The sequence below is a fragment of the Miscanthus floridulus genome, chromosome 18 (assembly GCF_019320115.1).
Source record: "Miscanthus floridulus cultivar M001 chromosome 18, ASM1932011v1, whole genome shotgun sequence".
Classification (NCBI taxonomy): domain Eukaryota; kingdom Viridiplantae; phylum Streptophyta; class Magnoliopsida; order Poales; family Poaceae; genus Miscanthus; species Miscanthus floridulus.
Window position 1 is genome coordinate 29,456,393 of NC_089597.1, and position 15,090 is coordinate 29,471,482.

The 15,090-nt window shown below is 44.4% G+C and overlaps 1 protein-coding gene across 1 annotated transcript; it reads left to right on the plus strand.

Annotated features, from left to right (window-relative positions):
- Positions 1-6,017: 6,017 nt before the first annotated feature.
- On the plus strand, positions 6,018-9,752 carry LOC136522660 (formin-like protein 6). The gene is made up of 4 exons (XM_066516468.1): positions 6,018-6,447; positions 7,612-8,315; positions 8,632-8,853; positions 8,956-9,752. Exons 1-4 carry the CDS (start codon positions 6,375-6,377, stop codon positions 9,565-9,567), a joined length of 1,611 nt encoding a protein of 536 aa, XP_066372565.1. The 5' UTR covers positions 6,018-6,374; the 3' UTR covers positions 9,568-9,752.
- The last annotated feature ends 5,338 nt before the right edge of the window (positions 9,753-15,090 follow it).

Here is a 15,090-nt window from a genome sequence, read left to right on the forward strand (position 1 = left end):
CTGCACAAGCACAATGCATGAAGTGTAAATAAAACCTTGTGTGAAGGGGAATGCAAACCAATGGGATGACAATGTTAAACGGTGAATTTTATCCCGAGGTTCACGTGTTTGCCAACACGCTAGTCCCCATTGAGACAAGCTCTAAGGTTGCCGATGATCCTCTTGCTAGCGGTGACCCGCAAGTCATACTCTCCCACATGTAGTGCTTACCACAAGCTCTAGCACTTGACCCGACTAGACCACTTGTCGCCCTTCACATCTCACTCTACTAGAGTTGCTCTTTGCGGCTTCCGCGGGGTGAGCACAATCCCCCTCACAATCACTTCTCCGGAGCACCACACAATCTTCTTTGCGTGCTTAGACGGAGACCACCACCAAGCCATCTAGGAAGTGACAACCTCCAAGTGTAACAAGAACCACTGGCTTGCAACTCAATCACCTAGTGCCACTCGATGCAATCTCAATGCAATAGCCCTAGAATCACTCACTCGCAATTGATTCGCACTCTTTGCAAGCACAAGTGAGTTAGAGGCTCTCCTAGCACTCCCCAAGCAAGGACAATAAGTCCTAAGGGTGCCAAGCACCAGCCAAGGCCGACCACACACTCCTTTCATAACCCCAAGGGCTAAACTAGTCGTTACCCCCTTCACTGGGCTAAACTCAGGACGACCGGACGCTTAGCCCAACACAACCGGACACGTAGGCCCCTACGTCCGGTCACTCTCCACCGTCCACATGTCATCTGCGTTCAATGTCGAACGCCCGATCCCAACGGTCAGCTCTGCACGCCAACGATCAAAGAATGACTGGACGCACCAAAGGATGACCTAACGCACGCAACCTGCGTTCGCTCACACGCCATAGAGCCAAGGATCGGACACGCCTCTGCCTTGATATGACGCTGCATCGTGCGGAGTCAGGTTGACTCCAAAAACTACCCCGCGAGGGATTTTAACGATCGGACATGTCCATTCATGTACGACTGGACGCACTGCGGCATCCGCTCCTCTTAGCCAAGCACGCCAGCCCTATGTCAGCGTACGTCAGCAACGAATGGACATAGGAGCGTCATGTCCGGTCACCTCTAGGCTCCAGCGTCCAGTCATCAAGACTGAGGCCACGCCACTTCACCTAACACTAGCTGAACATGTAGGTCCTGCCTAGGCCAGCGTCCAGTGACCTCCATTGACCTCTTTTCACCTCCTTTTCTTCACCGAGTTGATCCACATTAACTCCAACTTCTTCTCCTTTGCAAATGTGCCAACACCACCAAGTGTACACCACTATGTGCATGTGTGTTAGCTTTTCATAGACATTTTTAAGGATTTAATCACTTAATTCACCACGCCACTTGATCCTAGCAACATCGTAAAGTTAGATCGCTTAAGTAGCACTAGATGACCGATATGCAAACAAGTTTGCCCCTCTTAATAGTATGACCATCTATCCTAAACTCGGTCATAAAGTTCTCTACATACCTATGACCGGTGAAATGAAATGTCCTACAAATATACCTTTGCCTTGCATATTCCATTCCATCTCTTCCAATGTTGATGCAACACATGCACCAACCAATCACAAATGATATGATCCACTTAATATCATCACATGACCGTATTGGTTCATCGATCCTGACTTCACTTGCTCTTCACCGTTGCTTCGGTCCATCGATGCCAAGTCATCACTCAACTTTCCCTTCACACTTGCAACCAGTCCGTCGATCCAAGCCTTGTCCTGATCTTCTCCACCTTAGTCACATGACTCAATGTCATGTCTCATATGCAATAAGCTCCTTTATTACATGTGTGAGCTTTGCAACATCGCCAAACCATTTTCACCTCCATGGCATATGTTGCTTACACACATGTACCTATAGACTAATCACCTGTGTATCTCACATTAAACATAATTAGTCCACCTAGGTTGTCACTCAATTACTAAAACCAAACATGGACCTTTCATTGCTCCGAGGCACCATCGCTGCAGTCATGTCCCTTCGATCTAGGCAGCCATTGGCGCCAACTACACCATGATCCTAGCCAGCGTCGCACGCCACTGCCCACTAGCCTAGGTCCACTATGGGCACCACACTGCACAGTTGCGCCTGGAAATTGCACGAGCATGCTCGCAACCAACATCTCCTATAGCTCATCCCATTCATTGAGGTCCACCGGTTGTGGTGACTGCGTCGTCCGCTTGATCGAGATCACCAGCTCGACGTATCATGACACCAATACCACCATGCCTAGCATCTCATTCACGGGCGTCAACATCGCTGAGTTGTCCTCTAGGAACCAGCTGCCCTACTGTTTCAAAGCAAACGATGACTAGTTTAGGGATGGCAACGGGGCTTTATTCGGACCGGGTGGAGTCTCCGTAGACCTGAACCCAAAACCCAAACTCAAAACCCGAAACTGCCCCGAACATGGGTTCGAGTGATAATCCAAACCCCAAAACCAAACTTGGTGGATCCCCGAAACCCGACTGGTTACCTGAAACCCACCACTATATTATATGGCAATAAAAAACAATAAGGAATTTCCAGTAACACATGCATGGTATATATTACATATTCACGAGTATGAATAATAGGTAATAAACATCACACAATTTCATGAATTGACTTAGAACAAACTTAATAGCTTACATAAATAATTTATTAATAAAGCACATGAGTTTCTATTCAAAATGATTTATTTTGAACCTCCATTAGGCATCCGCGGGTAAAAACCAAAACCCAAAATCGAATCCAATAAATTTTGGGTCCCCAAACCCAAAAACTATGGGGGAAACCGTCCCATTGCCATCCCTAGACTAGTCCAATAGCAATTACTCCATTGACATCTTCTTGAGGCGCTTCACCTCCTGCTTTTTGAAGAAAATCAACTGTTGTTGCTCCGCCACCACGGAGATCTTGCTTGCTAACAAGATGCATTAGTGGCACCCACCGCCACCCCATTGTAGTTAACGTCGGCACGCGATAGACGTGTTACGTGAGAAGGTGCTTGGTGGTCCAGGGACTAAAGTTTAGAAGATGTCACATCGGATGTCACATTGGGTGTCACATCGGGTGTTTGGATACTAATAATAAAACTAATTACAGAAGCCGTGACTAATTTACGAGACGACTCTATTAAGCATAATTAATCCATCATTAGAACACGTTTACTGTAGCACCACATTATCAAATCATAGACTAATTAGGCTTAATAGATTCGTCTCGCAAATTAGTCTAAATCTATGCAATTAATTTTGTAATTAGTCTATGTTTAATACTCCAAACTATTGTCCAAACTTTAGGATGTTTGGACAATAGTTTGGAGTATTAAACATAGACTAATTATAGTTCCTGTCATATCGGATGTTTAGGAGAGTAAATTGAGCCTTTGATTTAATATGGAGTTAAGTAAACATAGTGGGTAATCTAGGATATAGTGAAATAGTTTCTTCCTTTTATTTTTTATAATAAAGTACTCACACTTATAAGTGTGGTCCTACATGCTTATTTGTGATGTATAAAAAAAAAGTCAAACCGACTTATAATTTGGAACGTAGGGAGTATATACATTTTAGACAGGTCAAATTTTCATATACAAAATTTGTGGATTTGCTTAAGGTTTTATAATTGAGAGTTGTACAGGAAAGCAGGGCTCTAAAAAAAATCCTACATAACATTTTTGGCGTAAAATTGAAGTCAATAAAAGCTTTCTCATATTCTTGATAATATTTGAAACATCTTGTGGAAGAGTTTTTCTGATGAGTTTTTTTTAACGGTGGAGCTTTCCCATTCCCACTCATTTTTTAGCAGAAATACGCTGCACATCGGGTTCGAACCCGGATGGCCGAGCTCGCGGCTCGCGATACTGACCAAACGAGCGACTCGCTCATTCCCATTTTCTGATGAGTTTTGAGGTCCACTGTTTCCACGTGTGGAAGAACAATTAATCTCATCATGTGTGCTTTCAAGGTATTTATTACATATAAAAAGTCTTTAGCTAAAGCCACGGTTAGCCTACACGTCAGAGCAGCGAAAAAATCAACCAATTGTGATTAGATTTGACCTTTTCGTATGTCAAAGCATTTACCTACGCAGGCTGGGGTGATTTGGAGACTAACGTACCGTTGCACCATGGGGGTGATTAAGGGCACGATTGGTTGCTTTGGTGATAGGGAGCTGGGACGGAGAGCTGATCTAGGATAGTGAGATGCATGCTTAAACTGTGCACCTAGTCGTGTTTGGTTGTCTTTGTTGTTGGTCCAGTACGAAATGAGATCTTGTTTGGTTGGACGAGAGTTTTGAGTGTATGACACATGTGCCTCTGTATTATGGGTGCATCGCGTCGTCCTGCATCGCGAGGAAAGCGGGAATCGAGAAGACGGATCCATGCGGGACGAAGGGGTCAAGATGAATGAGACGGTGTAGAAAAAAGATGCGAGGCAAGCATCCAAACACGACTAAGTGCACCGAGCGGTGTTAGGATGAGGCTCAGAATGGCCTCCTGCGTGCAACTAATCACCTTCTAAAAGAATCTTAGCTTCGGTTTAAGTCCACGTGTTGATGCTAAAAACATGTATTGATTTTTTAATGGCCTGTAGGACGTGAAGGAGAGATTACGAGGAGGTTGCATGGTTTTATGGTTTGCCAAGTCAGGAAGCGCTAGCTCATTTTTGACACGTTGCGTTTGGTTTTGTTTCAACTTCCAAGCTGCATTGTTACATCATGTGCAAAGACATATGGAGTATCTACATTGTGATGAACGATAAACATATTATTTATCATGTCACATCAGTGGCGGACCCAGGATTTAAAACCAGGATAGTCCTAGTTAAAAAATTTTATGTGCAACACGACAAAATTCAAAGAAAAAATTCTTTAAAATGACTATAAATTAATCAAATTGAGATAATACAATTGAAAGGTTCAAATCGTTGTAGTCCTTCAGAGTAGGGAAGTGTTCCTGCGTCTTATTGAATTTGAACCCAAATCCATACAGATAATGGTAGTTAGCATCTTGATAGAAAAGAATCCCTTTTCTTACAAAGAACAAAGAGATTGCATCAGGGTGTGGAGCGCACATGCTGGCTATCCTGCGACGGATGGTCATCTCCTTTGCCCACGCGTTCCCCCCGCAGCCTGACACCATCACCATCTTACCGCCGCCGCCTAGACCGCAGGATCAGCTCCTGCACTGTCGTGGACTCGCGCTGCGGCGGGTCCCGCAGTGGTCGGCGCCTCGGCACACCAACGGCTGTGCCGCACAGGCTCGGCAACGGCGACTAGCACCAGGCCCAGCCGCCAGGCGGGGCAGTGGGCGGTAGGTGGCCGACGGTGTGCTGCGCTCTGCGCTTGGGCAGCTCAACCTCGGTGCTCGGGGACGGTGGCGCTCGCGCTGGTGGAGTCCGCAGGGACGCCATCCGCCTCACGGTCAAGTGTCGCAGACTCGCGGCCTCGGGGGCTCGGGAGAGGATGTGGCTTCTTTCAGTTCTTTCTTGGGCCAGCTTTTTTTTATGGGCTAAAAGATCGAAAATGTTGACTACTAAAAAGTTTTTGGGCTAGATTTCAGGGTAGTCCTGGGCCTTCCTGGACTACCCTTTGGGTCCGCCACCGTGTCACATTCATCTTAATATGCTTAATTTGGTTCTACATAAAAACTCATGTGTTGAAGTTCCACAATCAACCTTTACCTAAGAGGTGATTAATGTCGATAAAAAAGGTGATTAATGAATCATAGAAAAAAGAACTAGGTCCACCTTGGAACGTAGGAATTTCATAGAAATCGTATAGTTTCACAGTAATCAATTCATTTTTCACAGAAAAAAACATATGAACGGAAAAAAATTCTGCGTTCCAAAGGCAGCCCTAATGTGGTATAAAAAAAGAAATGAAAATAAGGACACAAAGAGGCATGCGCTTTAGTTTAAGAAGAGAAAAAGAAAATAAAAAGGCAATCAAAGTTCAAATTTTGAACCCGTTTCCAACTTTTGCTCTCTCTCTCTCTTTTTAGAAAGAAGGGAAATGAAGCAAGCTCGGGCCCGTTCCATGATGAAGAACCGTTCGCCTCCGCGCAGGGCCGGTGCTACAGCGGTCGCACGCACGCGCCCACGACGACCCGTTAAACAAATCAAACGTCCAAACCACCAAAAACCTCCGAGAAAACAATCCACCGGCGCGGAGCTGCCCTCCTCGCTGCCACCTCCCTCCCTCCCTCCCTCCCTCCTCCCCGACGACTATATCGCCACCACCGGCTCCGCTACTGCTCGTCACGTCTTCTCCCTGCCCGCCCCCCCATCCCCCTCCACCTCCTCCGGCTACCCGGCGGGCGCGGCGCGGCGCGTTCTCTGGCCGGTTCCTGCGTTGGCGGCCGGGCGGGCGGATGTCGCTGTTCCGGCGGCTCTTCTACCGGCGGCCGCCCGATGGGCTCGTCGAGATCTCCGGCAACATCCTCGGTGCGTTCGCTTTCTCGGCCCAGTACTCGGTAATCTTGCTATTTTAGCTGGGTGCGTTTGTGCGAACCTGCTCGCTCGCGCAGTCGCGCTGGGCTGTTGGACCTTTTCGTCGGGGGTTTCTTGGAAGTAACGCGTCCCGCGGCACCGAGAACCTTGCCCATACGAGTCACTCGTACGCTCCTCTTCTCGCTTTATTCCCCATTTCTCGAGGGGGAAATTACGAACAAAAAGAAGGTGCGTTCGTGTTGATCTCGAGGCGCAGATTTGCTTGCACTTGCAGTTGCAGACTTGAAGAGTGGAGATAGCTTTGCCCAGACTTTGCGGCCTTTTTGTGCCGGTGGGTTCGGTTCGTGTTTTGACTAGACGAAGGGCGCGGAAAGGCGATTGCTTAGCTGTTTCTAGATTATGAGCTTGACCAAAATAGGGACACGGGATTGACCAGAGTAGTAGTTGGCTATCACGTTGTCATTGTCCTTTTTTTTAAAAAAAAATGAAGTATCACATCTTCGTGTTGGAGTGCGACTGTTTCCATTGGATGTTATCATTTCTCGCTTTTCACGGGATTTAGCATATATGACACAAATTTAAGTTATTGATGCCTGGAGCATGGAATGGGATTCATCTTCTGATTTCCCAATTGGAGAATGGATGCGGTCAGATGTACATTTGTTCATATATACATACATGGCAAATGGCGAGCTTCGAAGCTTGAAGGCCTCATTTTTGTGCCAAATACATACCTAAAGCTGCAGGATCGTGACATTATTTGATATTGTTGTGTTTGAAGGAAATTATCTTGTCAAATTGTTGACCGACTGTTATGAGGACGTTCTTCTGAGAAACTATCTGCTACCTTATTGTTTTGTTTTGAATTTTTCATGACTGTTAGTGATTCTAACAATTCCCCCATTTGACATCAGCTTGTGTACCTTGGGTAGTACCCCCACTAGGCTACTACATTTTCTTTTCCTAAGTATGCATTCCTATTTCATTGAAGCCAAGGACACTTCAAATTGAAGGGAACTTTGTTCCAAACATGCTTATGCAACATTCACCTAATTCAACTGGAATGCTTTGTACATTGTTTATAACTGTACCTTTTTAATAAAAAAAATTTGCTCTCTGCTTCTGATGCTGATTATAGATTGCTTCCTTACTTTACAGTATTTGATCACTGTTACTCCATGGATTTGCTGGAAGAAGACGAGCTGATGCCATACATTGGAGGAATCTTAAAACAGCTACTTGGCCACTACTCCATCGACAAATTCATGGTATTCAACTTTGAGGGAAGCAAGAAGGACAACCAAATTGCCAGCATTTTCTCATACTACGACATGTGTGTGATGGGTTACCCACGTAATTATGAAGGATGCCCCCTGCTCACCATGGAGATGATTCACCATTTCCTGAGATCTAGTGAAAGCTGGCTCTCATTAAGCCAGGATAACTTTCTGCTAATACATGCAGAACATGGTGGATGGCCAGTTCTTGCTTTTGCATTGACAGCCCTATTGGTTTACCTCAAAAGGTATAGTGATGAGAGGAAGGCTTTGGAGGCTGTCTGCAAACAGGCACCTGATGGGTTAGCTGAGCTGTTCTCACCACTGGACCCAGTGCCTTCTCAGCTGAGATATTTGAAGTATGTGTCAAAACGGCACATATCACCAGAATCATGGCCTCCTGTTGACAAAATGCTGAATTTGAACTGTATAATAATCAGGAAGGTACCGAATTTTGATGGGCAAGGGGGATGCAGACCACTATTCCGCATTTATGGCCTAGATCCCCTTGCGCCTAATGACAGGGCTACTAAACTTCTCTTTTCGACCCCAAAGACAAGTGATTTTGTCCAGCTCTATACACAGGTATAATTTTGTGTAGTCATTAATTCATCATGAATCTCGTATTGGTATCTTACAGTATGTCTGTGATATTTCAGTAGTTCAATATTTAAAAATTCTACTGATCTATTTGAAATATACCTACAAGCTTACAAGTTGAATTCAATTCATTTTCTAGTAGATTATGAATAAGTCCAAACTTCAAAGCATTTAACCTTCATTGTTTGTTTTTTTAATTTATATCAGGTTCCTATTTCTATTTCCATTTCCATTTCCATTTTGTACAGTAGATATCTTCAAGCTTGTTTGCATATTAAACTGTTCTTATTTGCAAATTCAGGAAGAATGTGAGATAATCAAGGTTAATGTCCATTGTCCTGTTCAAGGAGACATTGTAATTGAGTGTGTCAGCCTGGATGAGGACTTCGAACATGAAGTTATGGTGTTCAGAGCCATGTTTAGCACAGCTTTTATTGAAGACAATTTGTTGGTACTTGATAGGAACCAGATTGATATTCTGTGGGACACAAAACACCGGTTTCCTGTAGACTTCAGAGTTGAGGTAATTGGATTGGATAATTTTTGCATTTTTATTGCATTAAATTGCTTGCGCCATTTCACCTCTGTATACAGTTACATATCATTTTTTTCCTGATAATTGTAGGCTATATTTTCTGATATGGAAATGAGCACAGCAATTCACAAATCTGAGTTATCTAGCAAGGAGAAAGAGAGCCTTTCCAAGGTTGGTGATGCCTTCAGCCATCTGGATTGGTCAAGCGAAAGCGATCACATCACAAATGAAGAATCAAAACAGAAGGGATTACAGAGAGAACATGATGGCTTCGACAAAATACCTCTTGAGGAAACAGAAATCAGCAGCGCATCAGCTGAAAATAGCAGCAGATCTGTCCAGATTCATCACATAGAACCTGCTGAAAACCATTCTTCTCTTGCCAATGTGCATTCTTCGCCAGAACCTGAGGCTTCTGGACCAAACATTCAAGGAGGTCAACTCTTCAATGATGCATCTGCACAGGAGGAACCCGAAGTGGATGACACCAAAATCGAACCCAATTCAGAAACTTCCCGAGATGCAGAAGCTGGTGATGCCGCCGCCGCCGCAGCCGCAGCCGAATGGTCTGACAACAACTCGGATGTGTTCCTGTCAGACACACCCTCGAGCAGCACCCCGTCTAGTCCGCCAAAGTTCGACGAGATCCTGGAGGCTGGTATGGTTGAAACTCGATCACAACTGACTGAACTGAAGATATAGCGAGTTTCCTTGGACTGTAAATTGGGGCTCACCTGTTCCATGGACGATGGAGCTGCCCAAACCCCAAAATGTGTACTTTCAAGATACGTTTACGCAACACCATGGGAAAATGATGGTAGTTCAGGCCATATTCTCAAGCATGTACAGTTGATATTCTCAAACATGTATAAAAGATTTATCCATCTCCTTAAGTAGTATTATTGATGAATCCTTGATGGATTTCTCCCGTGAAAACGCGCTGACGTGCTTGGCCACCGCCCATCGCCCACCGCCGTCAGCGGCGCAGCAACATGGAGCTGGTGGTGCGGCGTGAATGCCGGCGTGGTCAGACGCCGCGCTGGTCTCCCTGTTCAATAGGTAGGGCCTGCGCCGGCAGGATTCCTTTCCTCGTCCCACCGCGACGCGTCATGAGCTCGGGGCCACAAAGGCCCAACAACGAAATGACCATGGGCCATCGCTGCGCTGGGCTATAAAAGAGGACCTCCTCCAAAAGGGAAGACAACTTGAGAAGTTAATCCGGCGCAACGCAACAGCCTGCACCTAATGATTGGGCCCGGGGCCCCGAGTGGACCAAATGTGCACAACGGAGTAGGCGATGATTTCTGTTTAGTACCACCTTGTCCGCTAAAATGAAATCAGACCGGATGATAAACGACCACCGTGATCCTTGACTCAGCGCGTGGTAAACGCGGAGAGCAACTACATGATTGTATACCTCAAATTCTAGGCTCGGACGGTCATAACACGCTACATCGTGTGTATAGCTTTTTGCTGCTACCTATCATATAAAAATAATAAAAATAAATCTACTAGGGCCAAAATAATCCTTTATATCTAAACATGTTTTTATCTCTCACACACACACACACACACACACACACACACACACATATATATATATATATATATATATATATATATATATATATATATATATATATATATATATATATATATATATATATATATATAGTTTTATAAGGGCACTCCCAATGCTGGAAACCATAAAAATAAATCTACTTGGGCCAAAATAATCCTTTATATCTAAACATGTTTTTATCTGACCTATATATATATATCTTTTGTTTTATAAGGGCACTCCAAACTGGAAACCATGTATAGTTTCTATGCATGTGAACACTACATATAGAAACTACGTTTTCAATGGATATTTTCTACAGAATAATCTTTTGCCCAATCGCACATCTTCTCTCTCCCTCATCTACCTATGGGCCCTGTTCGGCTGGCTGTAAAAATGGCTGATGCTGATGCTGATTTGTTGTGAGAGAAAAATATTGTTATTTCACTGAAACAGTGCAGCTGATAAGTTCAAACGAACATGACCATATATCTCTTCATGTCTTGGTTCTCGTGTAGACGTGGTTTCTTATTAAGAAACCATTCCCCCCTCTCTCCTTAATAAATCGCTTGCCACATCAGCAAAATACTTAGGTGGTAGGATAATTAATGCACATAGAAACTATGATAGTTTCTGCATCGTTAGTGCCCTAATGCGAACAAAAGGCTAGGAAATTCAACTAGTGTAAACACACAATATAATTTCATTTAATATTGTGAAACAAAATTTAGCTAATGAAATAAAAGTTCACACTGCTGGTCGTTTTTTTTTGCGTTCACTATTACGTATACTTCATCGATATATTAATTAGGTACATATGCACAAAATTGTTCTTTACGCATGCTGCCGGACACCACACCTACATACACGGTTTGACACACCACATAATCCACTCAAATATATACTAGTACCAGTATGCATGCTATGATATAGTCTGTTTGGTATAACTCTCTAGCTATAGCTAAAACAGCTTCAGTTATTGCTTCTTTGGTAGAGAAACAGTGTGGTCATCGTCGTTGTTGCTGGACACATCACCTCAATTGATCTACAGAGACGGGGAGGACGCCCTTGTCCTGAAAGCATATGACTGTCTCGTAGAGGGCCTGCGCCGCCGGAGTGAACTCCAGGCCTAGCTCCCTCAGCCGCTGGTTGGATATCTTGTACGGCGCTTTCCTTGGGTTCACCTCATCGGAGCACCTGCCACGCAACAATGCAATCCAAGAACGGCACGCAAGTCATACACTAATACAAGCTTCGCTAAGAATGTGATGTTTGCAGCAATATATGTCTGTATTCTGTCGTATACTCTTTGTGTACGTACGTTTAGTACGAAGATTGTTCTTCCGAAGAGGAGTGAAGAACCGTTCCAAGAAAGTTGAACATATGTTGTGGAGAAGGATGGTGTGTCATCCAGCCAACTATTTAAAACTTCATTGGAAAAGATCGTACTTGTCCGTAATTTGGAACAGACATCGTCACACGTGTGTACTTGTTGCATTGTGTCAGTAAGATTCCTAGAGCCAAAATAATTGCTCGTGATGCTGAGCTACTGATTTGATTTGATTGAACTAGTCACAGTCAAATCATAATGCTGGACTACTGATTTGATTGAACTAGTCACAGTCAAATCTTAATGCCAAAGAGGCCTTGTTTAGTTCGCGAAATTTGGATTTCGGGGCTACTGTAGCACCTTCGTTTTTATTTGATAAATAGTGTCCAAACATTGACTAATTAGGCTTAAAACGTTCGTCTCGCAATTTCCCACCAAACTGTGCAATTAGTTTTTCTTTTCGTCTACATTTAATGCTCCATGCACGGGCCACAAACATTCGATGTGACAGATACTGTAGCAACTTTTTGGATTTTGGGGGTGAACTAAACAAGGGCAGAGTAGAACTAGCCTTCTGTCTAATCACATAATTAATCGTCGGACTCGGCAGCAGATTTATTTCACGGTCGGTTCTGCAGTATGTGAAATCCACTGACAACACTTTCAGCCTTGATTATTAGCACGAGTGAGCATTGTACATTGACAATTCGATCCATATGCCTTTTACTATACGTTTCCTTAATAATTCCTACTCACGAAAGAAAGAAATTACTCTTACACACCTCTCTAATAATTCCTTTCCAACACACGTTACTCTCCCTTTTCTCTAGCGACCGGAGGAGCTTCTGCCATCACCAACGACTAATCTAGATTGGTGCTCTTCCCTCGTCATCAACGTCACCGTCAATTGGCATACAATGGGGCTCACCTGTTCCATGGACGATGGAGCTGCCCAAACCCCAAAATGTGTACTTTCAAGATACGTTTACGCAACACCATGGGAAAATGATGGTAGTTCAGGCCATATTCTCAAGCATGTACAGTTGATATTCTCAAACATGTATAAAAGATTTATCCACCTCCTTAAGTAGTATTATTGATGAATCCTTGATAGATTTCTCCCGTGAAAACGCGCTGACGTGCTTGGCCACCGCCCACCGCCGTCAGCGGCGCAGCAACATGGAGCTGGTGATGCGGCGTGAATGCCAGCGTGGTCAGACGCCGCGCTGGTCTCCCTGTTCAATAGGTCGGGCCTGCGCTGACAGGATTCCTTTCCTCGTCCAACCGCGACGCGTCATGAGCTCGAGGCCACAAAGGCCCAACAATGAAATGACCATGGGCCATCGCCGCGCTGGGCTATAAAAGAGGACCTCCTCCAAAAGGGGAGACAACTTGAGAAGTTGATCCGGCGCAACGCAACAGCCTGCACCTAATGATTTTTTTTTTGTGTGTGTGTGTGGGGGGGGGGGGGGGGGGGGGGGGGGGTGCGCTCCAGCCCCCCTAAGCCGGTGCATCAATAGAAATATGGGGAGGATAAGGGAAGCCCCCTACAACTGGTGCATCAATGAAAATATGGAGAGAGTGGGGGAGAAGAAGAGATGGAGAAAAGAAAAAAAATGGAGAGACACGTGTTCTACATCCGCCAACGGTCATAACACACTACATCGTGTGTATAGCTTTTTGCTGCTACCTACGATCATATAAAAATAATAAAAATAAATCTACTAGGGCCAAAATAATCCTTTATATCTAAACATGTTTTTATCTAACCTATATATATATATATATATATATATATATATATATATATATATATATATATATATATATATATATATATATATATATATATATATATATATATATATATATATAGCTTTTGTTTTATAATGGCACTCCCAATGCTGAAAACCATAAAAATAAATCTACTTGGGCCAAAATAATCCTTTATATCTAAACATGTTTTTATCTGACATATATATATATATATATATATATATAATATATATATATATATATATATATATATATATATATATATATATATATATATGTGTGTGTGTGTGTATGTATACACAGTAAGGCTATTCTACAGAGGGCCACAAAATAACTTATTCTATGGCCACCCTGATTTACGATAATGTTTGTTTGTACCAATTTACGATAATGACAATACACATTTACGATACATGGGTTACTATATTTCAAGATGATACTTACCATAATGCTATAGTAAAATCACTTATGAGGGAGTTACCATAATCTCGTAAATTAGTATAGTAATTATCTTAACTCAAAGTGGCCACAGAATAACTTATTGTACGGCCAGCTACAGAATAGTACGTCTTTATATATATATATATAACTTTTGTTTTATAAGGGCACTCCCAATGCTGGAAACCATGTATAGTTTCTATGCATGTAGATACTACATATAGAAACTACGTTTACAATGGATATTTTCTACAGAATAATCTTTTGTCCAATCGCACATCTTCTCTCTCCCTCGTTGTCGGGTACCATAAAACGGGGTACCACGAGCATATACCAAAAGAATCACTTAAACCCCATCAATAACAGAGCTAAAGGGTAAGCCATTTGTTAAACCCCGGCCTCGTCCGAGCCCGCCAGCTCTCCGCCCCGCTCCTGGCCTCGCACGGGAGGTCTCGGCGACCTACCAAACCTCCGCCTCGCGCGAGGCCTCGCACAGAGGGCCTCGACGGGGAACCGATTCTCCGTCCCGCCCGAGGCCCCGCGCGTAAAGCCTCGGACGAGATGACGGTTCTCTGCCTCGCTCGAAGTTGGCTCGGCAGCAACCCGTCGCTTCCGCCTCGACCAGTCTCCCCGACAGCGCGTCGCGTCCCATTAATGCGTCAACTACTCCCGCAATCTCAGCCGGACGATGGCTCGACACCGCAGAATGGCCGACGGGACAGGAAGTCACATCAACGCCATACTGACCAGGACCGGGCGTGGCTGGGGTTACCGGCCACTGTGTTCCGGTGCTGTGCCCACGATCAGCGCCTGCACTACACTATGCCATGTAACCCCCGCCCCGGAGACAACACGACATGGGGAGTCTAGCCCGGGTCACCATAGCCTCGGAATTAGCATACGAGATCAACTGTTCCCTCCAAGCCTCGGCAATCTACATCAGGGTCTCGGCAATCTTGGGATTCACGTCTGCCGAGACCCCCACGATGGTTCGGCCTCGGCACCGACTGAGCCTCGGCTTCTCACGCAGTTAATGCACAATGACCCGCACGCCGACCATCATGTCCGCTTTGAGGTAACATTGGAGCTCCCACGACGCACAGGATCAGATGTGACCGGC

Excerpts from the sequence above, each read along its gene's own strand:
- LOC136522660 (XM_066516468.1), top strand. The coding sequence starts at position 6,375 with ATGTCGCTGTTCCGGCGGCTCTTCTACCGGCGGCCGCCCGATGGGCTC. Across the intron at positions 6,448-7,611 it reads GATCTCCGGCAACATCCTCG|TATTTGATCACTGTTACTCC; the intron begins GTGCGTTCGCTT and ends CTTACTTTACAG. Across the intron at positions 8,316-8,631 it reads TTGTCCAGCTCTATACACAG|GAAGAATGTGAGATAATCAA; the intron begins GTATAATTTTGT and ends TTGCAAATTCAG.